General features: G+C 33.5%; 1 protein-coding gene across 3 annotated transcripts; it reads left to right on the forward strand.

Annotated features, from left to right (window-relative positions):
• The first annotated feature begins 1,416 nt into the window (after positions 1-1,416).
• LOC115976925 lies at positions 1,417-9,456 on the forward strand. Of its 3 annotated transcripts, none has more exons than XM_031098494.1 (10): positions 1,417-1,705; positions 3,203-3,616; positions 4,476-4,559; positions 4,993-5,436; positions 5,723-5,858; positions 5,991-6,153; positions 6,320-6,448; positions 7,892-8,086; positions 8,649-8,771; positions 9,047-9,456. In XM_031098494.1, the coding sequence occupies exons 2-10, from the start codon at positions 3,334-3,336 to the stop codon at positions 9,158-9,160; spliced, it is 1,671 nt and encodes a 556-aa protein (XP_030954354.1). In that variant the 5' UTR covers positions 1,417-1,705; positions 3,203-3,333; the 3' UTR covers positions 9,161-9,456. The 3 variants fall into 3 exon arrangements, with proteins under 3 accessions (XP_030954354.1, XP_030954355.1, XP_030954356.1); XM_031098495.1 differs by lacking the exon at positions 1,417-1,705 and adding an exon at positions 1,756-1,829; XM_031098496.1 differs by lacking the exon at positions 1,417-1,705 and adding an exon at positions 2,183-2,218.
• Positions 9,457-18,208: the final 8,752 nt, after the last annotated feature.

Consider the following 18,208-nt stretch of genomic DNA (forward strand, 5'->3'; position numbering starts at 1 on the left):
AATAAAGTAGCTTTTAAAATGGTAAAATAAAATATTTTTTAGAAATCAGAAGCTAATGCTCTTACATTGAGGCGCCAAAAATACTGCATAATCTAGTGTCCTCTAATGTGTCCTATTGCATACCATAATAATTGTTGTTACCAAACAAAGGATGAATAATTGTAAAATGATGATTCCTTTCATTCTTATGACATCCTTAATAAGCAAAATAATTACCTATTGTTTTAAACTTTGGTATAATTCTGAGGAAATTATTGGCCGCTAAAAAAATTGTGATGACATATTTTTGGTGGTTTAGAGTATAAACTAATTTTCTATTCTTGAATGTTTTCATCCTCTCATATTGTTGAGGGCTGATCTTTTGAAAAAATAAATTAAAAACAAAGTCCGCCTTATACGATAATAGACATTAGCCTTACCAACAAACTAACCCTTGTGTGTGTTTTTTGTTTTGATACACACCAAAAAACTACCTAGTGACATTGATTAACTATTTTTAATAGCACTAGATGCAACTAAGCTAAAGCACCTCTACCTGTAATCTTCATATACTCGATCGGTCATATTTTCTTAAAATAATATTAAAACATCAAGACTATGAAAAAGAAAAACTAGAAAATATGACTTACCCCTAAATCAATTTTAAGAAACACAACAACCATCCTTACATTAATTCTAAAAGAGATTCTACTTGTTTGAATCCTTCTCTTTGGCCATGTCCTATTCATTTGAGTCATTTACGCGGTCTATCTTCATCTTCAAATGAGCATGTATCTTACACCCACTAATGTAATCAACAAATACAATAGAAAACACAGTATTGCAAAACTCACATTTTTTTTCTTTTTTATTTATAAATTTAGTTTTTAACTATAATAACCCTAGTAATATAAAAAAAAAAAGTTCAGAAGCACTATGTTTTTAGAAATTTTTTATAGGATAACAAAACTAATTTGTTTAAATAGTTTTTTCTATCTCTCATAAAATTAGTATTAGAATTTTATTAAAATAGTTTATTAACAAATATTTAAAAGTATCCCTTAACTAGACCCTATAATTAAAGTGATCTCGATTATGGATATATATATATATATATATATATATATATGAGAAATTGATGTTATATCAATCATTTATTTTTTTAATTAAAATTAATTTTAATGACAATTAAATTTAGTGATACAAAAGAGTTGAAGTGGCATATTGTAATCGATCAGTTAATTAACACAAGTGGTGGTGAAAATATATGGATCATCCAAGTTACTGAAAAAGTCTGTAAATACGGATTATGTGAATTATGAAACGTCGACGTGCAACTTAAAGACCAACAACATCAACAACACCAACCGCTCTTTGTTGTTTGTGTTTGTCTCTCTCTCTCTCTCTCTCAGTTTGCGCCAGCAAAATCTTTGACAAGGAAAGCTAAACTCACATACATTACTTGTGTTAAAAAACAACATCTATAACATATATTGTGATATAAATAGAAAAAACCATCGTGATCCTCATTTATTATCTTCTCCTTCTTTGTTTAGATTCTCATTTAAAAAGAGAAGCAAGCAAAGGAGGGGGAGCTTCTTTTCTCACTTGCTTCTTATTGGATACCACATTGTCGGACCCACCCATTAAATCTATTTCTCTTTCTGTATTGGGTTGCAGAGAGAGAGACATAGCTGTACCATCTTCTTGAAGATCTGCCACCAAGGTATGGCCTTTCTTGATTATTCATTGAGTTAACTTTTCTGGGTTTTGCTCCAAACATATTCGTGTGTTAGTTTCATATATAATGGCATCTATATTTCTGAGTTTTGCTCCAAGTTTTCATACCTGTAAGTTTGATTTATGAGGCTTCTTTCTTTTTTGTTTTTTTGGGGTCTGTTTGTTGTGTTGTTTCTTTCATATTCTTATATTCTGCAAGGCCATTTGTTTGTCAAGAAGTTCTTTATCACATTGTCAAAATTGTTTCTTGCATGTTTTTGACGAGGACAAACTTCTGGTCTTTCTTTTAAGTTTATTTATGTTTGAATGGTTAATCGTCATTATTCTCAAATTTATTCGTTTTGTTTAGTATAATGATTGTGGTCCTTTTGCCGTGTATTTTCTTCAGCTTCTCTCCCTTTATTTATTTCTCCTTTGAAAATGAAAACAGAAGCTTCTTAAACTGATAGAGGACATCTCACTCCTACGGGATGGAAAATTTAGAGAGAAATGTTGAAATGTGAAATTCTGCACTTTTTGGAAGATTATTGTCATTTATTTTCGTTAAAATCACAGCAGAGCTGTTGAAATTTGCGTGCTATTGCTTTGTAGTTAGCAGGGATATTCTCTTGAGAATTTTGGGTTGCTTTGTTTTCTGAACTTAAGTTGTGATCTATTGTTTAGTCTTTGAATCTTAAGTGCGCAACAATTGAATTAAAATTACATAGTAGGATCCTTTTTTTGAGTTAATTCATAGCGTCACTCTCCCTGTAGTGACTTTTTATTTTATTTTTTGGGTCTCAATTCTTGTCTGAATCCTCAGAATTTTTTGACAGTGTGCTGTTCTACATGATCATTTTTATCTGAGAATTTCAATAACTAAAATTATGATGATTAACAAAATCATACTATCAATAGAACCTCATATATCTGTAATGTAGGTTGTTAATTAGAATAGACTTAGGAAAATCTTTTCTTTCCTATATTACTGAGGTTTCACAAGGTCAAGAATTTTAGTGTAGTAGCTGTCTTTTCTAGAAAGCTTGTCTTTATATCTGTTAGAGCAACGTGTAAGAGCGATGAGTATTAGCATAGTAGTAGTGTTTAAGAAAGCTTTTACTCGTCTTTCTCCAGGGTGAAATTAATGTCATGCATGTTTCTCTTTGTTGCAAGTGAATAAGGATTAATGGTTTTCGGCTTTCAACTAGAAGACATCTACTTTGCCAGAATTGTCTGGGATTCTTCTTTTAGATGATTCTTCTATAAAGTACCAATTAGATAAAATGTGTTATGTACACCAGATTTTAACCTATTGGTTAATGTCATGTTCTTTGGGGCATTTAATGATCTTTGAAACTTGGTTTGAACTGGTATTATAGAGGGGTACTTTTAATCATGTGGTTTACATGATTGATGAAAACTGTGTTCATAATATGCATTTTTTATTAATGACAACTGTCTCATTTTAACATTGTTTAATCCTTTCTGAAATGCTATGTTGCAGATACGTTTTTGTGGTGGCACATTGACTTCTTGCAAGTCCTTTCTGCTAGGTAGCTGATTCTTTTGACAAGAATACTTTTGGTGATCAGAAGTTCAAACGGTGATCAGAAGTTCAACAGTGAACAGGTTATAATGGGTGCTTGTGTATCCACGCCATCTAAAAATATTAAATCACGAAAGAAACACCATCACCGGTTCAGGAAACGGCATGGAAAATTTTCTAAGAAATTCCCTGATGGCACCAAGAAAAGGAAGAGTGATGCAGGAAATCGGTTAACAGATTATGCTTTAAGTGAGTTTGTTCACATGGACTTTGAGAAGGGTGCAACAACTACTTGCAGAAGGTCAGAGGTTTCCAATTCAACATTCCATCTCACTCAGCTGCAATGGCACCACAGTCAATATGACACAAATGGTATGTCCTTCCACACTTTTTCCAGAGGATGTACAGAGGAATCCCTATTTCCATGGATTTTAATCTCTGACTGCACAGTTGGATGCTCATAAGTAAGGCATTACGGAATATAGATTATTGATGTGTCTGTTTGTGTGTGTATGAGTACACAAATTAAAGCTCCATAATTAGATTAGAGTTTTGTCTTAGTGTGTATCAAGTATTGAAAGTAAGGAGCAATTGCCCATAAATTGTTCTATTAACATATGGAAGTATCATGCTTTATCTTACTATTTTGTTGTTCTTTTCTTATACTTTTTTATTGTCCCAATCTATCTGTAAGTTTTTCATGTATGTACCTTGTCTAAATCAAAATCTGATTGATTAGAGTTGGTGGTTGCCAATAAAACATTCTTGTGAAATATATTGCACAATCAAAAATTTGAAATCATTTTCTTAATTGTCATCATTATGATTTTATTGTGGATTCTGAGTTTGTGGCATTTGATTTTTCATATGTTATTCATTGAGTGTCTTTAATTGTATATGTGCTTAACAAAGTAGGCTATGTTTATAATACATTTAAGAATTTATTCTTAAAAGAATGAACTTTTATTTTTATTTTTTTGAGTGTTATAATGTTTCTTCATGTATCGTAGCCAGATGATGTATGAAATAGGTCCAAAGACTAATTATTGTCACTGTATTTCTAAACATCAGTTCCTTTATCTATTTTCCTTGTGACTTTTTCCTGTTGATTTCAATGTTTTACAATTTTTTTTTAGTCCTGTCAAGTTGAAGATATTCTGTTTTTATTTTATACCATTATATAAAACAATTAGCTTAAGGACTAAACATGACTTTATACTTGCATTTGCAGTAATTTGCCAAGAGGATGCTTGGTTTGACTCAGTCAGTATTCTGGATTCTGATTCGGATGATGACTTCATCAGTGTACATGAAGGTAACGAACATCAGCCTGCGTTTACAGAATGAAACCTACCTTCTATACAAAATAAAACCAATGTCCTACTGAAATGACTGGCGGCATGATATGGGACATAACATTTTGCCATCTTCTGTCAATTTAAACTCAATAGAAATAATGCGCTAAAGCGTTGGTGATATTTAACCTAATATGTTCTGTATCAACTGAATTGTCAGAACCCTAGGGCCACTAAATCAAATTACTTATGATCACCAAGATTTTCAGAATAGATGAATTCTTGATGGGTTTATTAAATTTTGGACTTGACCACCCTGACCATTTTATATTACTGACTAAGCTTTTCACTGCCTAGTTATAGAGCTTCGAATTCTTATGGAATATATATAGTATATTATTTTTTGTAAGTTGACTACATAATTTTGCTTTCTTCTATTTTTCAAATCTTCAGATGGTTTTCAATCGGTAGGCAGTGCAATTGGGAATATTTCAAGTGGCCAAGTGCTTCAGTATGAAAGATCAGCATGCCTTATGGATAGCTTGTGCAAGTATGAAGAATACCATGAAAGATATCTGAAAATTGATGGAGGTAAATCAGAGAAATTTAGTACCCAGGGTTATGAGCTTTCTCGCTTAGGAAAGGCTGATGAAGTTTGCAGCAAGAGGGAGAAAATGATAGATCATTCTTATGGAAGCTTTAAAGGTCTAAAAGAGGATAGACGTGATTCTAAAGAGAAAATTCAAGGCTTGCCTAAGCTGTTTTCTTCTTACAGTTTCAATGACAAGGTTCTAAACCCACCAAGTATGGGTCCCCAGGCTCAGAGAAAGCAATCAGCAGTTTTCAGGCTTTCTTTCAAGAGGAAATCCTGTGATGGAGAAGAAGCCATCAAACATTGTAGGTGTTGAAATCATTTAATTTTTATTAAGTATATGGAAAATAAAGCATTAAGTAAATTATGTATAATCTACTATTTCCAAGGCCTGTTTGCATTTCAGTTTAAATAATGGTCACTTAAGCATATTTTGTGACAGGTTACAGTTTTGGTTAATGGCTTAATTTGCTTCAAATATAAAACATTTTATTTTGTAGTTTTGCATTTTTCTTTTAATTATAAAATAATATTTTAATTCTATTATTGCATCACACAAGAATAACAAACATAAGGACGATGTATATGCAGGTCAATCAAAAAGATACTTGTACTGTCCAAGAGCTGGACATGTAATTCCACGTTGTACAGGAGAGAAGTTGACCCCAGGATGTTGGTCTGAGATTCCACCCTCAACTTTTAAACTGCGTGGTGAAAGTTATTTCAAGTATGCCGTTGGCCTTCTTTAAATACCATTAACTGCATGTGTAGACACTTGCAACATGCCAACAAGTAGTTTTTCTTTTATGTTTGTTTTTTCATCAATAGGAATATAACCTTTTGATGATCTACCATACAGAGATAAGCGGAAGTCACCCGCTCCAAATAACAGTCCATACACTCCAATAGGTGTTGATTTATTTGTCTGCCCGAAGAAGATAGATCACATTGCCCAACACATTGAGCTTCCTAATGTGAAAGCGAATGACAAAGTGCCCTCACTCCTTATTGTAAATATCCAGGTACCTTTTTTTATATATTTACTTTGAATTTTGTAAATTTTGTATTAATGGTGGGTTGTAAGGCCGGAATACCAATATCAAACTCCTTCAATCTTAATGGTAAATAGTGGTTTCTGAACAGTCTTTCATGCTGTATCTTATTATTTTGTCATGCACCTTGTGACAGTTGCCTACTTATCCTGCTGCAATGTTCCTTGGTGATAGTGATGGGGAAGGGATGAGTCTTGTACTATACTTCAAAGTTTCTGAGAATCTAGACAAAGAAATCTCTCCCCAATTTCGGGAAAGCATCAAGGTAACTTCATTTTCAGTTGTGATTTTCCATATGACCTAAAACTTTCTTATGTTTAACATTATTTTATTGGGCTCATAATGCATTTTTGAAAATTGTTGCAAGGGTCTGAAGAAGCTAATTGTTTAGGTTTCTATTTTTTCTTTTGGTTGCTTATCTTATAGACGGCTATGAAGTTAAGTTAATTTTTGTAGCTTCTGTTATCCACATTTCTTTTGGAAGGTTCCACTTTTGTTCTTTCTCTTATGCTTTGCACATTGCTTACACACTTGATTAGACTTTTTCTTTTATTAAGTTAGGCCATTTTCTTCCATAAATATGCATTCCTGATCATGAATGAGACATCATAGCTAAACATCTTCCTATGCTTTCAATCGATATATTTGTTGCCTTTTATTGTAGCTATGCTGTACTAGTAGCTTTGTATGAGGATGTTGCAATTAGGAATTAGAAAAAAAATTACAATTGAAAGTTCAGATGCATCCAACTAATGGTACATGTTGCGAATATAAGTGGTGATTTATAACATTTATTTTGCTTTCCACTCTTATAGACAGTTCTTTAAATTTTTCCATTTTGGTACTGCAATTCCAAAGATGATAAGCTGATGTTAGAGATCTTCAAACTCACTGGCTGGGTTAAACAGATGTAATTCAAAAGCAGTTCTTAATCTTGGTAGGGAAGACTGGTTTGGAGTATGATATAGACTGGCTAGAATTAATGATGGAGATACATTGACCATTCAACGATTACAAGTCAGGAAGGCCCTCAAGGCACTGTGAGAATAAGATATCAACGTTTTTATGAAATTTAGTAGTTTAAAGAGAGTGGGAATTATTTACTTGATATATATATATATATATATATATATTTTTTTTTTTTTGATGAATACTTGATATTTTTTATTATTATATAAAATGTATATTTTACATATATCATGTGTTTGTTCCCCCAAAAAACTTATTACTGTTTGAATGGAGCCTATTATAAGTAGTGTGGCATTATATATATGTACATTGTATATATAGTTAATAGGTGCAGCTCCTCTCTCTCTTTTCTCTATGTGGGGGAGGCTTTCATGGCGAAGGAAATATCTTCTTCTTCTTCTTCTTTCATTTGTGGAGGGTTGGATGGTTGTTGTTTCAGGGGTAACTTACGTTATTCTCTCTCATTCTGGATTAGTTTGAAGCTTGCCATTTTGTACATATTTGAAATCATCAAACGATTGTGTGTTGCCACTCCATTTAAATGAAAAGCAACTGAGTTATTGCAAAGTAATGTGTCAATGACCTCTACTGCCAAAAACATTTTAATTGAAAATTCAATGGCATTATGCTTTGATAATTTTTAATGTTAGATGGGGTTCCAGTTATTGAATATAATATTTCACCCTTATGGTTTTCTTGGTAGCACAGCTCAGTTCAACATTTTCTGTTTATCTTACAGAAATTGGTTGAGGATGATATGGAGAAGATTAAAGGATTTGCAAAAGATTCCACTGTTCCTTTTAGAGAAAGGCTAAAGATCATGGCTGGGGTCGTTAATCCTGAGGATCTTCACTTGAGTTCTACTGAAAGGAAGCTTGTTCAGGCTTATAATGAAAAGCCTGTACTTTCACGGCCTCAGCACAATTTTTATAAAGTAATGTATAAATTTCTTGTTTTTTATTTCAATATTCCTGGTGTTAAGCTAAAGTTAGATTATAAGTAGGTCAATAAGCAATTATCATGATAGGTAGATTTTCATTTCACACATGTTCTGAACAGCACATATATTTTACATTGCTAATGATTTTATCATTCCACAGTAGTTAATATGGGACATAAACTGATAAACACCCGGTGGCACCCCAAAAATTGAAGAGGATGTGAATAGGATATCATTTTAGTCTTGTTGACCATCTCTACCAAAAAAAAAAAAAAAATATCGTTCCTTACATATGCAGTTATATGTTCCTTCTGCTAAAGCTAGTGGCCAGTGGGTTTTCATTTCATGCGAAGATCTAAAAGACAATAGAATTCTCAAAATATTTGACTCAACCTTATTGTTTTGTTAATCTTTATGTTGCTTCCTCCACAGTCAATTATATACCACACTTGAATTAAAGATGGTTTATGGTGCTAGAATTCTTGTTGCTCAACCTTTTATGTTGCCTGTAGAGTAGGATCTGGTTCTGACTTTGCCTATTCTGGCTCTGATGCAGGGTCCTAACTATTTTGAAATTGATCTGGACATTCATCGCTTCAGCTACATATCAAGGAAGGGACTTGAATCATTCCGAGAACGTCTGAAAAATGGAATACTTGATCTGGGTTTAACAATCCAGGTAACTCAATAATCTTGTTACGTAGACAAGCATTCTGGGTTATAATTTTTTGGTGTCCATTGACCTCTAAAAGAATTGGATTCATATATGACAACAAAGTTTATGTCAAAACTCTTCTAACTTTGTAGCAGGTGTTTCAAGGAGTTAGGAACTCGGCAGATTCATATATTTATGCGTTTGTTTTTGTTCAATTGACATGATAACACTTGACTTCCTGGCATACTTAAGCTTTGAACTTATTCTAACATTAATGCTCTTCACATTACTTTTAATAGGCACAAAAACAGGAAGAACTGCCAGAGCAAGTACTGTGCTGTTTGAGAATGAACAGAATTGATTTTGTTGATAATGGTCAAATACCAACACTCGTGAGCCTGGATGAAGATTGATACGGATGATTAGATGCAGGGTAGCATATAAAAGATACGGACACTCGACAGCATTATGTACACATTGAAGTCTCTGCATTTCTGCCACATGTAGAAGTAAAGAAAAGTCCAAAATAATATATATATATATGAAGCGTTCTTTTGTTTTGAATATATAATCATGTCCACATCTATATGCTTGTGCTACTATACGTATGTTATATATGGACCTGGGCCATAATTTGTATTGGTACAAAGCGGTCAACAGTAACACAAAAGATGAACTAGTAATACTAACTTGTAAGTTCGTGTAGTAATAGCCCTATGCATCAACTTTTGATTACTAAAGACTAGCTATCATTCGAAAAAAATGAAATGCGATTAATATCTATTGCTAGAGCTTCTTTGTTTCCTTTAATGTTTCAAATACATAAAAGATGAGCAGCTTATAAGAAGCATATCATAAATAATATGCCATACGAGGAGAAAAATTCTAAATTGAAAACATGCTTACCAAAAACAAGCATGATTGAAGGAGATGAAAAATACAAAATATTAAACATTTTGCTCCTGTAGCATAGGAATAAACTCCAACATAGAAAAGACAGAAAAAGAATTACACAGACATGGACCTAATTACATATGCATATGCCCCCCACCAGAAGACTTTAGAATCAAAGCAAGTGACATGCAATATCCAGAGGAAGGAACCAAATGCCACATCGCTCAAATTGTATAAATGAGAAACTTGGAATGATTCTCGAACGAAGTTCCCATATCAGTTGAAGAAACACAATTTGCAACTAAGATTATAGTGATAAAATTTATAGAGAAGCCAGAGCACCAAGTCTCTAGACACAAGTGAAGTAAGACATTAAAAGGGTAAATTTTTCAAACAAAATAACAAATAGAAGCCAACAATAGAATCATCCTCAAAAGCCAACAAAAGTTTGACCATCAAAGAGAAGCATGCGCATGGCATATATGCCATGCGCTTGGGAAGCTAAATTAAAATTTCCAACCAAATCCCTCAAACTAAAAACAAATAAAGAAATAAAGATTGAAATCATAACCAAAAAAGTTCCTTCTACCACCCTCAACAGCCCTCAGAGCAAATTCAGTCCCCACAAAGACAACTAAACTCACTTCAGCATGAACAAAGTTTAGATCTTAATAACATGTTAGTGGATGTAGCGATCACTATATATTCTATGCATTTTATTTTTTCAAAAAAAAGTACTAGGAGAGAGAAAGACAGAGAGAGTTTCTCTATAAAACAAGTATTTCTAATTTTGAATCCATTAAAGTTTCAAATGAAAGATGCAAAAATAATGGGCATTCCCATAAAACTATTGCTTGTCACTAATTTAGTAAGAGAATTTATAAATATAAACGTTCTTAGTCAAATGCAATGCATTTGACAAATCTGAGAGCTCCTTGGGAACTCCCTTAATTCCTTGTAAACACGATCCTTCTCCTCTGAGCTTAGACTATTGTCAACAACAATAATCATTGTCTTTAACACTCTTGCCGCCTTCAAGATTTATCTAACAAGTTCCATCTCATCCTTATGCCCTAAAAATCCTTTATAATGACAAGTTGTAAGGTGTGTGATAGAGATTCAGGAATATCCAATGGCTGCTCTGAGCGACAACTAGTTGCAAAATAACTACAATGACGATGTTTTTTCATTTCAAAGGCAAATGTTTGTAGTTTTGGAGCCCGACAAAACAAGAGTCGTACCACATGCCACGTATACCAATCATGGCAATTCAAACCATACAACTTCAAGGATGACAAATTATGAAACATGGGAACATCATCATTAGAAGCACGATAGAGTGTCTGCAAGACAACATAATAATAATTAAAATTGGATTTTGTTATTGTGTGTCTTAAGGGCACATAATAATTAACCATTTTTTAAAAAAATTTCTCGGAAATTAGAAAAGTATTGACAACTTTTTTAATTTCTAAAAAAAGTTTCAAAAAATGGATAGTTTAATGTATGCTTTTAGGGCACATATTAACCGGATCCATTAAAATTTTACAAAAGTCACTACTTGCTCTCACAACAATATTATTTGATAGTATTTAGCAATTTAATTAATGAGTAATTGTGGTTAATTTGGTCTGAAATCACTTTGTTTATTTGTGGTTAAAAAAATGTCACTTTACTCTCTATTTGTCTTTTGTAACCCTCCTCCATTAAAAAATATAGATAAATCGGAATTTTTGCTTATCTTTTACGTCCCTCTCCTTCCAAAAAAAAAAAAAAAAAAAAAAAACCAACGTACAAAACCAAGTGAAAACAAGATAAAAAAGGGTAGGTTTTGTATGTGTTTGGTTAAGTCGTAACTACTTTATTTTTAACAATAAATATATCACTCTGTCCCAGCTTCGCAAAATAGGGATACACCATGCCACTGAATTCTTCTATTTAAGCATGCATCCTAAACTTCAGCACCAGACCATCAATACTACTCCCTCCGTCCCACTTTGTTTGTCTTGTTTGAAAAGTCAAACTTTTTAAGGGAACATCATTTATTATCTTGTCTACATTTTAAAAATATATAAGTTTCCAAAACTACCCCTAAATAAATTTAGCAAAAAATTGAATTAGTAAATTAATAGGGGTATAATAGGAACATTAGTAAATTAATGACTTTTATTTTTAAAAACAGGACAATATTTTGGGACATCCCAAAATGGAATAGAGGACAAACAAAGTGGGACGGAGGGAGTACATTTATTGGGTGGAAGCCAACTCCTTTCCCCTTCCTTACTCTTAATACTGATGGTAGCACAAAAGGAAATACGGGCCATCCTGGAGCGAGCGGAATTCTACGAAATCATTGGGGTAAATGGATAGGAGGCTTCTCAATTAACATAGTTATCACTCATGGCATGATGGCAGAACTGTGGGCAATTAGAGAAGGTTTAAAATATGCTTGGAATAAAGGGTACAAATATATACACCTACAGGTGGATTCCAAATTGGCACACAATTGGATAACAAACTTGAACTCTTTTTTTTTCCATTGGAATATTCTAACTTGATCCATGATTGCAGGTCTCTCCTGGAGCGACCTTGGGTGGTCAAAACTAATCACATTTGGAGGGAAGCCAATGGGTGTGCTGACCTGTTGGCTAAGAAAGGAGCAGATCAAACTGACTTGTATCATACAGGTCCTGCGTTTTTGACGCAATTCTATTTTTGGGACTCACTGGGATTCACCTCGCAGTGGGTGGTATATACCAAGGAAGCTAAAATCTGGCTATCGGAAGTCTGTGTGTGTTATGTCTTATCTTGTTGTTGTGTTTTGTCTTGTTACTGTGTCATGGTCGTTGTGGTGTTATCGTATGGTTTGATGTGTTTGTAGCTGTGGTTGTCAAGTTATGGTGTCTGTAGTTATATAAGTCTTGTGAAGTCTCTGTACTGCACTTTCAGTTTGCATTAAAATCCCTTTTAACGCCAAAAAAAAAAGTGGGGGGGGGGGGGGTGTAACAAAACTCCCATGTTCAAAAATCCTAACATAAAGTACAAGAATGTAACAAAATCAAACAAAAAAAACCAAGCACTTAGCAATGGCACTACCGTGAAATTGAATCAAACCCAAACCAAGAAATTGAACCGTCAAATTTCCGCAGTGGCAGCGCCACGTACAGGTCAGGGTGTTCCCAGGAACACCCTGACCTGAAAAAAATTTAAAAAAAAAAATTTATATTTAATCTATGCTAGGAATACCCTCATCCCAAAATTAGGAACACCCTCAATCACAAAATTAGAAATACCCTCAAATTAAATAATTAAAAAAAAAATTTATTTGTTCTACTTTCAAGCCAAAAAAAAAAAAAAACCCAAAAAAATTTTTTGAACTAAAATCTGAAAAAAAAAAAAAAAAATTTGTTAACAGAGCCAAGCCCACTGCCCACAGCAAGCCAAGCCCACGACAAACCCAGAAAGCCCAACATAATACGGAGGTAGCAAACCCATGGATTCTCACAAAAAAAAAAAAAAATACAGAGCAAATCAGAAATCAAACCACGGTCACGTCGTTGGCAGAGATCAAGACAGTCTATACTCTATACAAAGCAAAACCAAACCAAACCCCATTACCCAACACTGCAATACAGAGGCGTTTATATAAAAAAAAAGAAACCAAATACAGAGCAAAAAAGAAACCCCAAACCCAGAGCAAACCAAACCCATGGTGGCGCCGCCACTGCTCGCAGGCGCAGCTCGCTTCGTGACCTCCGCCGCTCCTCGTCTAGTCGTCGTCCCTCGCTCGCCCGTCATTGTCGCTCGTCACCCGCCGTCGTCGCTCGTCGCTTGCCCGTCGTTGCAAATCAGATCGGTCTCACCGTCTCAGTTGCTCCGGTGCTCGGCCAGTCGGCCTCAAGGTATTTCTCTCCCTTTTTCTCTCTGACTCTCTCTCTCTCTCTCTCTCTCTCTCTCACACTGAAATGAAAAGTATGAAATGAAAATGTCTGATGCCTCTCTCTCTCTTTATTCTAGTCTTTAACTCAGTAACTTTCTCTCTCTCTCTCTCTTTTGAACTGTAATACTCTGATTGGCTAGGCTGCCGAATCTTTACTCTCTCTTCTTTTTTTTTTTTTTTGGGAACCAATCTTTACTTTTAACTTTATTTTGCTTTTTGTCTGTTTTTTTGGCTTTATCTTATAGCTTTATCTTATTCATTGCTTTTGTCTGTTGGGCAGTGACTTAGTGTGTGTTGGTGTGGGTGTTGGTGAGATATTGATTAGTAATATGTATTGTGATTGTGAAATTTTCTGATTGGCAGGTTGTGATTGGGGGATGGTTTATGCTTGTCTGTTGAGTGGGGTATGGATAGATGGGCTGATGGGTAGTGGGCACATGGGGCCGGGTAGTAAATAATAATTAAAGCAGTGTAATGTGTTGCACATTACACTGCTTTTATTATGCTGCACATGAGATTAATGTTTAGCTCTTTTAGTGTAATGTGCACAAGGAACTAAACAATATAACAAATTAAAGTAATATAATTAATAACAAATAAATTAAAGTAATATAGTTTATTGTTACGCTAAACAACAATAATTAAAACAGTATAATTAACCAATACATTATAAAAGACAAATAAATTAAATTATGTTAGGCTAAATAATAATTAATAATTTTATAATTAATGAAACAATAATGTAACAAATTATAGTTTATAAAAGACGAACAAATTAATAAAACAACTAAACAACAATAATTAATAATTTTATTAATATTTCAAATAAACTTATAGTTTTTTGTTTATTCTTTTGCTAGAATTATGGACAAATATTTGATAAGAAAACCACGTACCCAAGATTCAGCTCCTGCACAAGATTCATCTTCATCTTTTAAGCGAATTCATGTTGACTTTAACTTAGAGAATCTTCCTTCAGATCCTGGGCTACGAGAAAAAATATCATCTTATCATCCTAATCATCATGATGAAATAAGAAGATATTATTTAATAAAAGGCCCTTGTCAACCTGTTTTACACAGTGATGATTACCCTATATCTTATTTTTCTGGAAAGCCCCGTCAATTTATATCCAAATGGTATAAAGATAGATATTGGTTGGAATATAGTATAGACAAAGATGCAGTATTCTGTTTTTATTGCTACCTATTTGGGCAAGATGTTGGTAAGCAAGGAGGAGGTGACACTTTTGTAACAAAGGGATTCAAACTTTGGAATCAGAAAGATAAGTTAAATTCCCATGTTGGAGGAGTTAATAGTGCTCATTACCAAGCTGTCCAGAAGAGTAATGATCTGTTGAAGGAAAAGCAACACATTCAAAGTGTTTTTGTTAAGCAATCAAATCAAGATAAAATTGACTATCGGATTCAATTAAATGCAATAGTTGATTGCATAAGATTCCTTTTATGCCGGGGATTAGCATTTCGTGGTCACTATGAATCTCAAGGTTCAAGTGATAAAGGAAATTTCCTTGAGCTTGTACAATTTTTGGGGGATCACAATGAATCTATCAATGAAGTGTTGCAAAAAGCTCCGAAAAATTGCAAGCTTACCCACCCTGACATTCAAAAAGACATTGTGAATGCAATTGCACGTGAAACATCCAAAGCCATCATCAAGGATCTTGACAATGGGTTCTTTTCAATATTAGTTGATGAGTCACGTGATATCTCAGTGAAAGAACAAATGGCCCTCGTTCTTCGTTATGTGAACAAAGAAGGAATTATTATAGAGCGATTCCTTGGTATTGTACATGTAGCAAGTACTACCGCTTTGTCACTCAAGCATGCTATTGAATGTTTACTTTGTGAACATAATTTGAGTTTATCGAACCTACGTGGGCAAGGTTATGACGGGGCTAGTAATATGCAAGGTGATATCAATGGTCTCAAAACTTTAATTTTGAAAGAGAACAAGTCAGCATTTTATCTCCATTGTTTTGCTCATTAACTTCAATTGACACTTGTTGCTGTTGCTAAAAATCACATTAACATTGCTGAATTTTTTTATGTGGTTAGTAATTTAGTAACTATTGTTGGAGGCTCTTGTAAGAGACGAGATGCTCTTCGAGATACATAATTTGCCAAAATTAAAGAAGATTTAGAGAATGGTGTACGTAGAAGTGGGCAAGGTTTGAATCAAGAGACAAATCTTAAATGTCCTGGTGATATACGTTGGGGATCATATTATGGGACCATTCTTAGTTTGATTTTGATGTTCTCTACTGTTGTTGATGTACTAGAGATTATTGAAGAAGATAGCCTCTTCAACCAAAAAGTTGAAGCTCGATCTATTATGAGGTCAATTCTTTCTTTTGAATTTGTCTTTACTCTACACTTGATGAAAAATATTTTAGGGATCACAAATGAGTTGTCAATAGCATTACAAAAAAAAAAAATCAAGATATAGTAAATGCTATGGATCTTGTTAAAGTGTCTAAGCAATGGTTGCAAGTGATGAGAGATGATGGATGGGCATCTTTATTGGCTGAAGTATCTTTATTTTGTACCTCACATGATATTCCTATCTTGGACATGGAAGCGATATTTGTAGTTAGTGGGAGGCCGCGACGCAACACCCAACAAAATACAAATTCACATCATTATCATGTTGAGTTATTCTACACAGTCATAGATATGCAACTTCAAGAGCTTAACAACCATTTTTCTGAGGCGAATACCAATTTGCTACTTTGTATGGCTTGCTTGAATCCAAGTAATTCATTTATGGCTTTCGATAAGGAAAAGTTGATACGTCTAGCTAAATTCTATCCCTCTGATTTTCTTGGGACAGATATTTTGGCACTTGACTCTCAACTGCAGAATTATATTTTTGATATGCGTAACAATGACTTCTTTTTAGAGCTTTAAGGAGTTAGTGAACTTGTTGAAAAGTTAGTGAGCACAAGAAAACACGAGACGTATCCATTAGTCTATTTGCTAGTGAAACTAGCTTTGACCCTTCCTGTCACGACCCAAACTCGGTACCCGGATTTGTGACCATGACCGGCATGCTAATATCGGGATTTAACCTGATATTAACAAGAACCAACTTAATTTTTACAAAAGCTTCCCATTTTCTTTTCATCCTTATTTCTTTACTTAGATGATAAAACTTTTTACTTGATATTCAGAGCATCTACATTGTACTCAAAGATTGACATAATCCACTAATTGTTCAAATTCGGAATTTCACATAATCCATCTCTTAATACTTTAAGGTATACACTTTCATTAAATTCTAAAATACACAATGCTACAAATCTAAACATCATATTGCTAATTTATGATCTATACATATAAAACTAAAACCAGCTCCTTCCAAAACTCGACTAAGGCTCCTTCTGCTCTAAAATAAAACCTGCTAACTGAAAAAATGGAAGGGGTGAGCTACACAGCTTAGTAAAGGTAAGATATATGAGAATTTAATAAGGATGCATGTAAATCAGATCATTTCATTCTCTGAATATTCGAATAGGAGAACATCTTTTCATGCATAGTATTTTATACTATTCATAATAATAACTTATACACTCTTCATAGAAAATAATTGTTCTCATTTTTCTTATCAGAATAATTTTACCAAAACCTTTCAGATTAAACTTCTTTCATTTCCAACAAAGTCACCATATATATATTCTCATTACAAAATAATTATTTTAACTTAAATCAAATAATCGGCAACTTTGTATTAATCTAGAAACATCTTGACTAATAAGAAAACTTTTCTATATAAACTTCTTCTCATAAAATTCTATATCTTTCATGGTCATAAAACTTAACATTTCATAAAAACAGATATTTGGTAACTTTTAAACATAAACTTGTACTTTCATCAGAAACTTTATCTTTATAGCACAACAGAACTTCAGAAACTTTAATCTTTAATGAACAGCTTTCTTTTCATCAGAAACTTCTTATTTTCATGAGAGCTTTTAACTTTTCATAATACATTTAAACAAAATAATTCTCTCATGATTAATAACATAACATAGCTGTTCATATTATATTGGTTAGTCCATGTCTGATAAGCTGTACAGAGAAGGCCTCATCACATTTGGGTGCCCCCGTGTGTATGATATTGTCCCCTTTGGGAGGCCTGATGACACATCCCCTCCAGGTTTTGTTCCTCCCCGCCGTCCGTACACATTGGGGAGAAGGCCTTAGTCAGATTAGAGTTACGGGCAACCCCATTTCCTCTACTTTAAATGGCCTAGAGTTACGGGCAGCCACATTTCCTCTACTTTAAATGGCCAAACATATAACATTTTTCCACGGAAAGCTAGTAATTAACCCCTACTAGCCGAGTTCAGATTACCAGAGGACATAACCCGAAAACATTTCATACTTTACATTATACTGAAATTTCTTCTTTTGCATAACATTTCATAATCATAGCATTTCCATTCTTTTCATTAAACATCATGTTTGTGGAATCAGTAATAGCATCAATATGCAAAAATCATATACATGGAGTTTCGAAAGCTTACAAACATATCTTTGTCAGAATAATGATTACATGCCATATCTATATTCAAAAACATTTTAATGCATAATATACTTTAAAA

Source organism: Quercus lobata, chromosome 2 (genome assembly GCF_001633185.2).
Source record: "Quercus lobata isolate SW786 chromosome 2, ValleyOak3.0 Primary Assembly, whole genome shotgun sequence".
NCBI classification, from domain to species: domain Eukaryota; kingdom Viridiplantae; phylum Streptophyta; class Magnoliopsida; order Fagales; family Fagaceae; genus Quercus; species Quercus lobata.

Bases quoted from the DNA above. Each gene is read 5' to 3' on its own strand.
- LOC115976925 (XM_031098494.1), top strand. From the start codon at position 3,334: ATGGGTGCTTGTGTATCCACGCCATCTAAAAATATTAAATCACGAAAG. The intron at 3,617-4,475 runs GTATGTCCTTCC...TTGCATTTGCAG, and splicing joins CAGTCAATATGACACAAATG to TAATTTGCCAAGAGGATGCT. The intron at 6,154-6,319 runs GTACCTTTTTTT...ACCTTGTGACAG, and splicing joins TCCTTATTGTAAATATCCAG to TTGCCTACTTATCCTGCTGC.